This window comes from Gekko japonicus, unplaced genomic scaffold (genome assembly GCF_001447785.1).
Source record: "Gekko japonicus isolate JY-2015 unplaced genomic scaffold, Gekko_japonicus_V1.1 scaffold4221, whole genome shotgun sequence".
NCBI lineage: Eukaryota > Metazoa > Chordata > Lepidosauria > Squamata > Gekkonidae > Gekko > Gekko japonicus.
This window is the reverse complement of record NW_015176101.1, coordinates 65612-77788: the sequence shown is the minus strand read 5'-3', so window position 1 is coordinate 77788 and position 12177 is coordinate 65612. Positions and strand designations below refer to the sequence as shown.

Below are 12177 nucleotides of genomic sequence, written 5' to 3'. Positions count from 1 at the left end.
GCGAGCTCACACTAACTCAGCTTAGTGGAAACATTGATTCTCTTCTCCAGTGAGTGCTCCCTTCTCCTTTGGTGGCCAAAAATGTGTGAGCCAGAGGCTAAAAAACTGTGAGCTAGCTCACACTAACTCAGCTTAGAGGGAACATTGCTCTCCATAACAACTTCACCTCTGAAGAAGTATGCCTGCAGACGAAAGCTTATACCTGGAAAAAACTTTGTTGGTCTGAAAGGTGCCCCTGGGCTCAGGCTTCCTTCAGCTTCCCCTACTGAACTTCCTAAAAACTTGGTTCCCAGTCGAATCCGACTCTAGGGTTGCGGTGTTCATCTCCGTTTCCAAGCCGAAGAGCCAGCGCTGTCCGAAGACGTTTCCGTGGTCATGTGGCCGGCATGACTAAACGCCAAGGCGCACGGAACGCCGTGACCTTCTACCTGTCTGGCAACCCGTTAAAACAGCCAGGTGGATAATTTCCGGCAGATTTCATTTTTCCACTCCTTCTCTCGAAACGTCCCATCTTTGCCCAGCCTTCCACCCAATCCCACCACGTGCTTCCGCTCTAGCAAGAGGGCGGCTACGGGGCGCATGCGCCGCAAAGGGCACCGCGCCGGCGCAACAACCCTACGGTGGCCGCCTAGGGAACCGTCCCGCTTCCGGTGGTGTTCCGGCGCGCCTGCGCCGAGGTGGGTTGTGGGGAGGAGGGGCGGGATGGCGCAGGCGCTCTCAGGCTCCGGCGGCTCCCGGAGCGTAAACAAGGCGCTGCCGTGAGGGATGAGGAGGCGGCCGGAGCCGAGCGCGGCTGGGAGCTGCCGGGGCTGAGCCTCTCTCCCCTTCGCCGTCCCCCCGCCGGCCGGGGGCCCAAGGAAGCGCCATGAACCTGGCCAGTCAGAGCGGCGAGGCCGGCGCCGGCCAACTGCTCTTCGCCAACTTCAACCAGGACAACACGTAAGCGAGGGGGCGTGGCCAGAGGAGCCGGCGTGGGGGGAGGGGGGAGGCGAGCGGTGACGTCACGGCTGCGTTCCAAGGGCCTCCCCGTCCAAATCTATGAGAACGGCATTGCGTGTCGATTTGATTTGCTGGAGAATTTGGGTGTGCTATTTAATTAGTTATTTATTTATTTATTTTAAAAGGCTTCCCACCACACTAGTCCTCAAGGAGGTTATTTATTTATTTATTTAGAAAGGCTTCCCACCACACTAGTCCTCAAGGAGGTTATTTATTTATTTATTTAGAAAGGCTTCCCACCACACTAGTCCTCAAGGAGGTTATTTATTTATTTATTTATTTAGAAAGGCTTCCCACCACACTAGTCCTCAAGGAGGTTATTTATTTATTTATTTAGAAAGGCTTCCCACCACACTAGTCCTCAAGGAGGTTATTTATTTATTTATTTAGAAAGGCTTCCCACCACACTAGTCCTCAAGGAGGTTATTTATTTATTTATTTAGAAAGGCTTCCCACCACACTAGTCCTCAAGGAGGTTATTTATTTATTTATTTAGAAAGGCTTCCCACCACACTAGTCCTCAAGGAGGTTATTTATTTATTTATTTAGAAAGGCTTCCCACCACACTAGTCCTCAAGGAGGTTATTTATTTATTTATTTAGAAAGGCTTCCCACCACACTAGTCCTCAAGGAGGTTATTTATTTATTTATTTAGAAAGGCTTCCCACCACACTAGTCCTCAAGGAGGTTATTTATTTATTTATTTAGAAAGGCTTCCCACCACACTAGTCCTCAAGGAGGTTATTTATTTATTTATTTAGAAAGGCTTCCCACCACACTAGTCCTCAAGGAGGTTATTTATTTATTTATTTAGAAAGGCTTCCCACCACACTAGTCCTCAAGGAGGTTATTTATTTATTTATTTAGAAAGGCTTCCCACCACACTAGTCCTCAAGGAGGTTATTTATTTATTTATTTAGAAAGGCTTCCCACCACACTAGTCCTCAAGGAGGTTATTTATTTATTTATTTAGAAAGGCTTCCCACCACACTAGTCCTCAAGGAGGTTATTTATTTATTTATTTAGAAAGGCTTCCCACCACACTAGTCCTCAAGGAGGTTATTTATTTATTTATTTAGAAAGGCTTCCCACCACACTAGTCCTCAAGGAGGTTATTTATTTATTTATTTAGAAAGGCTTCCCACCACACTAGTCCTCAAGGAGGTTATTTATTTATTTATTTAGAAAGGCTTCCCACCACACTAGTCCTCAAGGAGGTTATTTATTTATTTATTTAGAAAGGCTTCCCACCACACTAGTCCTCAAGGAGGTTATTTATTTATTTATTTAGAAAGGCTTCCCACCACACTAGTCCTCAAGGAGGTTATTTATTTATTTATTTAGAAAGGCTTCCCACCACACTAGTCCTCAAGGAGGTTATTTATTTATTTATCCGCCAATAGCTAGCAATCCAAAAGAGTCCAGTGGAGCCTGAGTGGTGGGTGTTGCCTTCTGACACACTTCCGGTGATGTCAGGGAGTGTGGCATATGCAAATAGTTTACGCGAATGTGTTATGCTAATGAGCTCCTGCACCTCTTTTTCTACTAAATGACCCCTGGATGTAAAGTAGTTTTGCGTTAGGTGAGTCTGCTGCGGGCTTTGAGGTGTGACGGCTCAGTGTTCAGAGTAGTCGTACATCACTGAATGACGAAGAGGAGAATGGATTTATACCCCACTCTTCACTCGGAGTCTCAGAGCACTTTACAATCTCCTTTCCTTTCTCCCCACAACAGATGCCCTGGGAGGGAGGTGGGGCTGAGAGAGCTCTTTCGAGGACTGTTCTTGAGAGAACAGCTCTGAGAGAACTTCTGACTGACCCAAGGTCACACCAGCAACTGCACGTTCAAACTCTTTTCTCCCAGATTAGAGTTGGCCACTCTAAATGTGCTGCCTTCTGTGGAACAAAGTTGGAGTCCAGTGGCACCTTTAAGGCCAACAAGTTTAACTCTGGATATAAGCTTTTGTAAGCATGCACACTTCTTCAGAGGTGAGGTTTTTATGGAGAGTGCAGGGGTTAAATGGAAAAAAGGTTTCACCTTTTGGCTGCCTGCCCTTTAATTCAATGGGTGAAGCCCCCTTTACTGTCTTTGCACATACCCCAGACTTGTGTCTGAACATGGACGCTGACACCCAGAATTAAACTGTGTTGGTCTTAAAAGTGCCACTGGACTCCAACTTTTTCCCTCTTGCTTCAGACCAACGCAGCTAACCACCTGAATCTGCATTCTGCTGAGTTAGATTATTGGTCTATCAAGGCTAGGGTTGCCCGCTTAGACCCGGAATTAAACTTTGTTGGTCTTAAAGGTGCCGCTGGACTCCAACTTTGTTCTGCCGCTTCAGGCCAGCACGGCTAACCCGTGTGGATCTGCCTTCGACTGAGTTAGCTTATTAGTCCGTCGAGGTCCGGGCTGCCAGCTCTGGTTTGGGAGATACCGGAAGATTTGGGGGTGGAGTCTGGAGAGGGAAGAGAACTCAGTGGGGATTTGGTGGCAAGGGAACCCGCTCTTGGCTGCCGTTTTCTCCAGGGGAACTGATCTCTGTCGTCTGGAGATACGTTGTAATTCCAGGGCTCACCTACAGTTTGGCAACCCGAATCGAGGCCAGTCTTGGGCACTGTGGTGGACAGTGTCTTTCCAGGGCCTTGGGGAGAGCAGTCTTTCAGAATGTCTCATCCTTGGACCTTTTAATTGGAGATGGTGGGGATTGAACCTGGGACCTCTTGCGTGCAAACAGATGCTCTTCAACTCAGCCATGGACTTTCCACGATGCCAGTGCTTTGAGAAGGGGGGAGGCTCTAGCTTCTTTGCCAGTTTTAAGTGCGCGGACTCTAACCTGGGTGATTCCCCCCTCCTCCATTTGCAGCTGCTGGATGACCTTGGGCAAGCCGTAGTTCTGTCAGAGCTGTTCTCTCAAAGACAGTTATGAAAACAGCTCTCTCGGCCCCACCTACCTCCCAGGGTGTCTGTTGTGGAGAGGGGAAGGGAAAGGGGTTTGTAAGCCGCTCTGAGACTCCCAAGTGAAGGGTGGGATATAAATCCAATCTCCTCCTCCTCCTTCATCTGAGACAATTAGTTGGCCACTGTGATATCTCCAGCTAGAAAGCCAGTGGTCTGATCCAGTGGTCTCTGTGGCAACCAGGGATCATAGAGGACATCAGGAATCCTGTCTTTAAAAATGTACTCTTGGTAACGACAGCTTGTCTTGCAGAGTGACGAGGATGGTCAGGGGTCTGGAGACCAAGCCCTGTGAGGGAAGGCGGAGGGACTTGGGAATGTTCAGTCTGGAGAAGAGGAGGTTGGGGGGGGCTGCCTGGGGAGGTGGTGAGCTCCCCCTCCCTGGGCAGTCTTTAAGCAGCGACTGGACAAACACTTGTCAGGGATGCTCTACGCCAGTGGTGGCGAACCTTTTAGAGACCGCGTGCCCAAACTGCGACCCAAAACCCACTTATTTATCGCAAAGTGCCAACACGGCAATTTAACCTGAATACTGAGGTGTTACTTTAGAAAAAAACAACTCAAACATTAACTTAAGATGATCCAAACAAAGTAAGGAAAGCAATCCCAGATGCTTTCATTTGCTGAAAATGATTTGGCAGAGAATTCGACACTTTAATGATGGTCTGGGCCTGGTTGGGGTGATGGCACGTGTGCCCACAGAGAGGGCTCTGAGTGCCGCCTCTGGCACCCGTGCCATAGGTTCGCCACCACTGCTCTAGGCTGATCCTGCACTGAGCAGGGGGTGGACTAGATGGCCTCTGTAATGACCCCTTCCAGCTCTGTGTTTCTGTGATGCTATGAAAGAGGAAAGCAGTGCCTTCTGAAGCTGTGTGCTGTTATTCAAGTACAGGAGCTTTCTCTCCCCCCTCCCCCCAATCTGCCTTTTTCTTCCAAACAAAAACCACCCTAGAAAGAGATAACGGCAGCAATGATACTACTGCTGCTCCCCTTGTGGGTGCTGACTCAACAGCAGAAGACTGGTGATACAAAGTGCCTGCAGATGCCTAAAATGCAGGTTGGCTCTCCCGAGTCCCAGTACGCTTCATGGAACTTGAGCCTTGGGGTGTTACGGCGTGGGAGGAAACGAAGCACGTGTTGTGCATGTGAACGGTCCCACACTCAGTCCTTGACATTTCCATTTTTAAAAAAAGGGGTTTTGGGGGAAAGGCTCGGCTTCCCGCTTATTTTGCTACGCGGTTTGTTCCTTGAGAGGGCCGTCCGGCTGAGGTTGGATGTACGCGATTACTGTTGTACTTGGCAGGAAAATTAACCTCTGGTGACTCCGTTGCCAGGTATATCGCCAACTACAAGCACTTGGCTTGTAAGTGTTGAAAGATTCCAGATTATTCAGGCGTTTGTCATGCTCCAGGCAGTTGCCATGTGAGTACAGCAGGATGAAGGAAAGGTGCAATGGATTAAGTATTATTTGCCATTGTGCCTTTCAGCGTAAACTTACTTGTGTTCAATTTTTGCTCTAGTTGGGGTGTCCACCTGGCACGGTAGCCTATTCTGTTGGTATAATCTGTGTCCCGATTTGAGTTTTAAGGTAACTCTCGGTTGATAAGGGGTTAAGACGTAGGAGGAGGGGTAGATGATCACTCTCTAGGGCAGGTAGGACCTGAAGGCTTTTCACAAATGAAAGCGTGTTCCTACTGGCAAGAAAATAATCAATGGGACTGCGCCTGTTTCCCATCATAAATGTGAAGCCACCTGGGAAATCCCCCTCTGTGGTTTCGTTCAAAATATAGAGGTTTGCTCTTCCAGCCATCCCAACGAGACATAATCCAGCAAAATTTGCTTTAGCACAGATCTTAACTCATTGTTGCCAATAGATCGGACCAGTTTTACTTTTCTAATGACTTTACTGTAAAGCTTTTCTTCTTGACTTGTACTGGTCGTTGGCCAAATAAAGGATTGATTGATTGATTGATACTTGCGTTCGGTGATCTTGAGCGTTGCCACTGGAATATTAGAATCATAGAGTTGGAAGGGACCTACAGGGTCATCTAGTCCAGCCCCCTGCACAATGCAGGAAATTCACAAATACCTCCCCACACACACACACTCCCAGTGACCCCATCTCCATGCCCAAAAGAACGCAAAAACCCTCCAGGATCCCCGGGCAAACTGGCCTGGAGAAAAATGACTCCCTGACCACAGAGTGGCGATCGGCATTTCCCTGGGCGTCTAAGAAAGGGCCATGAGAACTAAGCACTGAGGCGACCCTCCCTGCCCTCCCTCTCATGATCTGCCCGAGTTCCCAGAATCAGCATTGCTGTCAGGTGGCCCTCTAGCCTCTGCTTGAAGACCTCCAAAGAAGGAGAGCCCACCACCTCCCGAGGAAACGCTCCAACTATCAGGAAGTTCTTCCTAATGTTTAGCTGAAAACTCTCTTGATTTAATTTCAACCTGTTGGTTCTGGTCCGACCTTCTGGGGCAACAGAAGACAACTCCGCACCATCCTCTATATGACAGCCCTTCAAGGACTTGAAGATGGCTATCGTATCACCTTTCAGTTGTGGGGAGCATCCAGGTTAGGGGAGGGAAAGTGGGTCGCAGTACAGCGTGGCACATTGGCAAGTGGAGTGGGCAAGGAGGAGGTCTGCCGAGGCCAGTAACTTGTATCAGGAACTTATTGGAGATCAGCTGTTGTAGATTCTCCTTTAGATCATTCTGCAGGCTCTGTTGGAGGTTCTAGCATGTGTTGGAACAAGGGACACGGGGGAATATTCAATTTGGCTTGTGCTCTAACTCAGGGGTGTCAATCATGCGGCCCGGGGGCCAGATCAGCCCCCCACCCCCCGGAGGGCTTCCATCAGGTCGGCAGTGGAAGTGGCCATCTCCTGCTTCCAGTTCTGCTGCTGCATCATCACTTGCTTCGCCAGACTCTCCTAATCACTCGGCCATCTCATGTTTTAACGTGGGTCCTAGACTCAGAACTCTGAGCGTGAGATTTCTGTGGTGAATGTCAATACATCAAAAGTAGGTTTGCAGCTTACAGAGCAAATGTTTTAAGTATGTTTTTATTTTAAGTAAAAAAAACCCCACTCTTTGTGTTTGTGTTTTAAGCATGTTTTTATTTTAAGTTAAAAAAAACACTCTTTGTTTCCTTTGTGTCCTTTATAAAGTTTATATCTCCGCTTACTAGCATTACATTTTATGACACACGCGGCCCGGCCCGACAAGGTCTGATTTATATCAGATCTGGCCCTCATAACAAATGAGTTCGACACCCGTGCTCTAACTGGTTCTGTATCACAGCTAAATACCTGTTTGTCCAAGTCATTTGAACCCACTCTCTCCGCCAAAGGCACTCAAGGCAGCTGACAAATGATGGAAGCAATACAATTAAAAAGCAGCCGTGTCAATTGCTCACCGGAGCGGTAAAGTCAGGTGCAACTAACACGGAAATTGGAGCAATAGCAGTAAATTTCTTCACCCCCTCAGGGCAAGAGTAGCAAGACGATAAATTTTTTAGGTAACACAGCATTAAAGCGAATCACCGGAGTTAAACCGTGTTTTTCCACACTGTCGGCCTTAAGCGTAGGGCAAGTCGTGCTTCGGCTTTGGAAGCGGTCAGGTGCTCTGTGGACAGTCGCTGGTGTGCAGGAATTGAAACCCAATGATTCGGCAATTATGTCTTGTCAGGCTAGTAGCAGCTGATGGCCCCGTCATCCCAGAAGATAAACTTCTGCCCCGTCCTGAATGGGTGTGACTTAGATTTTTTTTTAAAAAAATTACACAATGTCTGTTCAATAAAACAGAGCTGAATTAGTTTCTCCCGAGGTGAAAGCCAGACTGAGAACGTTTTCTTTCTCTGTTAGCTGTAGATAAAGATAGGTATTAGGCCTTCTTTGTGTTTTTGGCTGGGGGGGGAGGCAGTCTTCTTTTCCTGTATCTCAAAATCGTAGCCTTTCCTCTAAGCATTTTTAATTTCCTGCGATACGACGGAGCCAGCTTGTCGTAATGCTGCCCCTTGTACGGTAAAGCTCAGAACCAACGCTTTTGGCTGCCTGTCTGACTTGGAGCTAAAAGAAGGAGGAGGAGGAGATTGGATAGATACCCCGCCCTTCACTACCCAAAGGAGTCTCAGAGCGGCTTACAAACTCCCTTCCCCTCCTCACAATAGACACCCTGTGACTGGCGGGGCTGAGAGAGCTCTCTCGAGGACTGCCCTTGAGAGAACAGCTCTGAGAGAACTTGTGACTGACCCAAGGTCACACCAGCAGCTGTATGTGGCAGAGTGGGGACTCAAACCCAGTTCTCCCAGATTAGAGTCCACGGTTCTAACCACTACATCAAAATAGCTCCTAAGTTCCTAGTTCTGTGTGTTTTTTCGAGGACCATGCTGCTGCCAGCAAACACTTTGCCTTGATCCTTGCTTCGCTGGGTGTCCTCACTGAAATAACTTTCAGGGTTTTGTTTTTTCCTCTTCCTGATGCTCAACTCCTTGTAAAGGGCTCAGCATCACCCGGGCGGGCAGAGAGCGGTGACAGTCAAACACTGGTGGTTTTAAGCTTGTGGCTGACTTAGCGATGATATTTGGGGTAGTCTGCTCAGCTCTGCATGGTGGGTGCAAAGTTACCTTTAGCGATATTTTATCTCGGTGCATTCTCTCTGCACCGGTGACGTTGTTAGTGGCATTGTTAATTGTATTGCAGTTCGTTCTTCGTCAGTGTTTTGGCAAAGGGGGGAAATAACTGCTCAACAATCTCTCTTCTTACAGTGGCAGGTAAAAACCCCCAACTTTTTCAACATTTGCATGTGTGCGGGGAGGGGCTGTGGCTCAGCGGTGGGTTATCTGCTTGGCAATGCAGAAGGTTCGAGGTTGAATCCCCAGCATCTCCTGTTAACAATGTTCAGGTGGTGCGAAAGACCTGCACCTGGGACCTTGGAGAGCTGCTGCCATTCTGAGTAGACAATACTGGCTTTGATGGACCGAGGGTCTGATTCAGTAGCGGCAGGCTTCTGCGGAAAACTGGCCCACCGCTTCTCCTCTCCTCTCGGAAGGTGCCACAGTGAGGCATCATTGGCTGTAATGCAAAAACACACGTCTCATCATGAAAAAACAGGCGAAGGAAAGAAGTAAATAGCATATACATGGCGATAGGAAGGTAGGTCACATATTCATACTATTAAGGGCATTAAGCCAGACCGTAAGCCCCTCAAAAGACAGTCAACTACCAAATGCTCAGAAAGGAATCCAGTCCTGATTGGTGGTTGTTGTTCAGTCGCACAGTCGAGTCCGACTCTTCGCGACCCCACGGACCACATCACGCCAGGCCCTCCTGTCCCCCGTCCTCTTCCGGAGTTTGCTCAACTTCACGTTCGTCGCGCCGATTCTTTGCCGCATCGGACTTTCCTTTTGCCATCAGACACATCCACAGCTGAGCGTCCTTTCGGCTTTGGCCCAGCCGCTTCACTCTTTCTGGGGTTACTTGTACTTGCCCACTGCTCTTTCCTAGTAGGTTACTGGACACCTTCCGACCTGAGGGGCTCATCTTCCGGCGTCATATCTTTTAGCCTTTTGATACTGTCCATGGGGTTTTCTTGGCGAAGATAACTGGAATGGGTTGCCATTTCCTTCTCCGGTGGATCACGTTTTGTCTGAGTTCTCCGCTGTGGCCTATCCGTCCTGGGTGGCCCTCCACGGCATAGCCCACAGCCTTATCCAACCACGCAAGCCCCCTCGCGACGTCATGTCCTGATAGTGTAAATTAGATGGAATAATCCTGTTCTCAGCTAGATATTGCAGTATCGGGAGGCAGGTAACTACAAAGGTGTCACTCGTATCCTCACAGAAGTGAGGGTTTAGATCACCAGTAACCTTTCCCATCACAAATTGTGTCCATAGTTTATCGAACCGTAGGTCCATAGTTGGGGCTTCCTTGGCTTTCCATTTGGAAGCAACGGCTAGCCTCGCTGCTGCCAGTAGGGTATAAATCACAGCCTTCGAACCCTTTCTCGGTGCACCGTCGGACCACAGTTCTAGTAGGGCTAGACCGAAGGTAGGAGAGATGACCTGACCTACCATTTTACCGATCCCAGCCGAAACATCTTAGCACTCAGAAGTTCTGTAGCAGATGGTAAGGCGTCAGGTCAGCGGAAGGGGGAGCCAGTTTGGCGTAGTGGTTAAGTGTGCGGACTCTAATCTGGGAGGACCGGGTTTGATTCCCCACGCCTCCACTTGCAGCTACTGGGTGACCTTGGGTCAGTCACAAGCTCTGGCACAGCTGTCCTTGATGAAAAAGAGCCGTTTCTGCCAGAGCTCTCTCAGCCCCACCCACCTCACCGGGTGTCTGTTGTGGGGAGGGGAAGGGAAAGGAGTTTGTCAGCCGCTCTGAGACTCCGAGTGAAGGACGGGGTATAAATCCACTCTTCTTCTACTTCTTCAAAGCTCCCTAACTGCAGAAGCTCTGTTGGTCCAGTACGGAGCACCCTCAATTTAAATGAAACAATAATGAGGCTCAAGTATTCCAGGCCAGTGCCTCCCAGTCGTTCCTTAACTGTTACGTTCTTATCCCACCTTTCTTCCATTGTGGAACTGAAGGCAGTTTACGTAGCGTTCCTAGGGCAGTCTGCAGTGTCGTCCTCCTTAGCTGTATCATTTGCTCTCCAGTGTTACCCAGGGCTTGCATTATTGCCCCCACGTGAACAGAGTGTCACCATCCCAGGAGACACACAGTACTCTCTGTCATATGCGCATTGTAATGGACCGTGATGGAGAAGCTGTCGCTCAGCGAAGCTTGCTTCTTCTCTGATCCTCTCCTCGATGACCCCTGATAAGCTTTTCAGGAATCCCAGAGTTCCTGGAACACCGGCTGGTGTGTCCAGTATCATTCGTTTGAGTCATGTGTGATGAAGGATTTGCGACTCTGTGTTGTATAGAGGGTGCTAGTCTGTCATAGCAAAATGAAACAGAAGTCCCATGGCAGTCGAAAGACTAACAACACTTCGTTTACTTCCCACAATGAGGAAAGATGCCTTTTCAGATTTATCCCCTATTTAGTCATGTATGGCTGCGAGAGTTGGACTATAAGGAAGGCCGAGCGCCGAAGAATAGATTCTTTTGAACTATGGTGCTGGAGAAGACTCTTGAGAGTCCCTTGGACTGCAAGGAGATCAAATCAGTCAATCCTAAAAGAAATCCACCCTGACTGTTCCCTGGAAGGCCAGATAATGAAACTGAAGCTCAAGTACTTTGGCCACCCAATGAGAAGGGAGCCCTCACTGGAGAAGAAGACCCTGATGCTGGGAAAGACTGAAGGTCAAAGAAGACGGGGACGGCAAAGGATGAGATGGTTAGACAGTGTCATAGATGCAATGAACATGAAATTGAGCCAACTTCAGAGGACGGTGGAAGACCGGAAGGCCTGGCGTGATCTGGTCCATGGGGTCGTGGAGAGTCGGACTCGACTGTGCGACTGAACAACAACAAAAACATATTTATTGCTTTGCTGTCCTTTTCTCCCCTTAATTAAATCACAACAACTATTGACCGTATAACCTTAGCTTGTTACTTGGTTTTCTTTGCCTATCTTAAAACATCTTCAACCTGTTATATGTTAATTTGCTGTTCAGCCTCTGTCTATAAGTTTGAACTCTACCTTCTATTCCAATGTATTTGGGAAAGTGTGCCTGCGCAGGAAAGCTTTGTCGGCCTTAAAGGTGCCACCAGACTAGAGATGTAAAATTTCCGGAAATTTTGAAGCTCGGGAAAAAAACCCGTTTTTTCCCCAGTTTTTTTTCGGAGGGAAATGGAAATTTTCGGAAAAATTGAAAAAAATGCTACATTAGCATTTCTTCTGTCTTTTCCAGATTGAAAGTCATTCTGTTACTTTAGGAACATAAAATATGACTATGGACATTTTTACTTGGCATGAAATTATCACAACTAGCCTATTAAAAATATAGTGTATCCAAACAATTATTACAAACAGAATACCCACCCACATGCAAAAACAAAACTGAAACCTTTTTATTTTCTTCTGACAATAGCACCTCCTAAAGGAAGAAATGCATCTTGTTCTTGCATTGGAGAATTCAGTTTGTAACCTAGGACTTGCTTGTCCTCAGTGCACAGAAATTAGATCAATCTGATACCATATATATATATATTAGAAATGATTTGGAAAATATTTGAACACCTTGTCTTAAAATATTTTATTCATCATGTTAAAA

General features: G+C 47.8%; 1 protein-coding gene across 1 annotated transcript in view; it reads left to right on the top strand.

The window, feature by feature from the left end:
- Positions 1 to 694: 694 nt before the first annotated feature.
- The window catches only part of WIPI2 (WD repeat domain, phosphoinositide interacting 2), a 55649-nt gene continuing 44166 nt past the window's right edge, over positions 695 to 12177 (top strand). The window contains exon 1 of the mRNA XM_015426754.1: positions 695 to 939. Within this exon, the coding sequence (XP_015282240.1) occupies positions 866 to 939 (74 nt within the window). The 5' untranslated portion in view covers positions 695 to 865. The remainder of the gene's footprint in view (positions 940 to 12177) is intronic.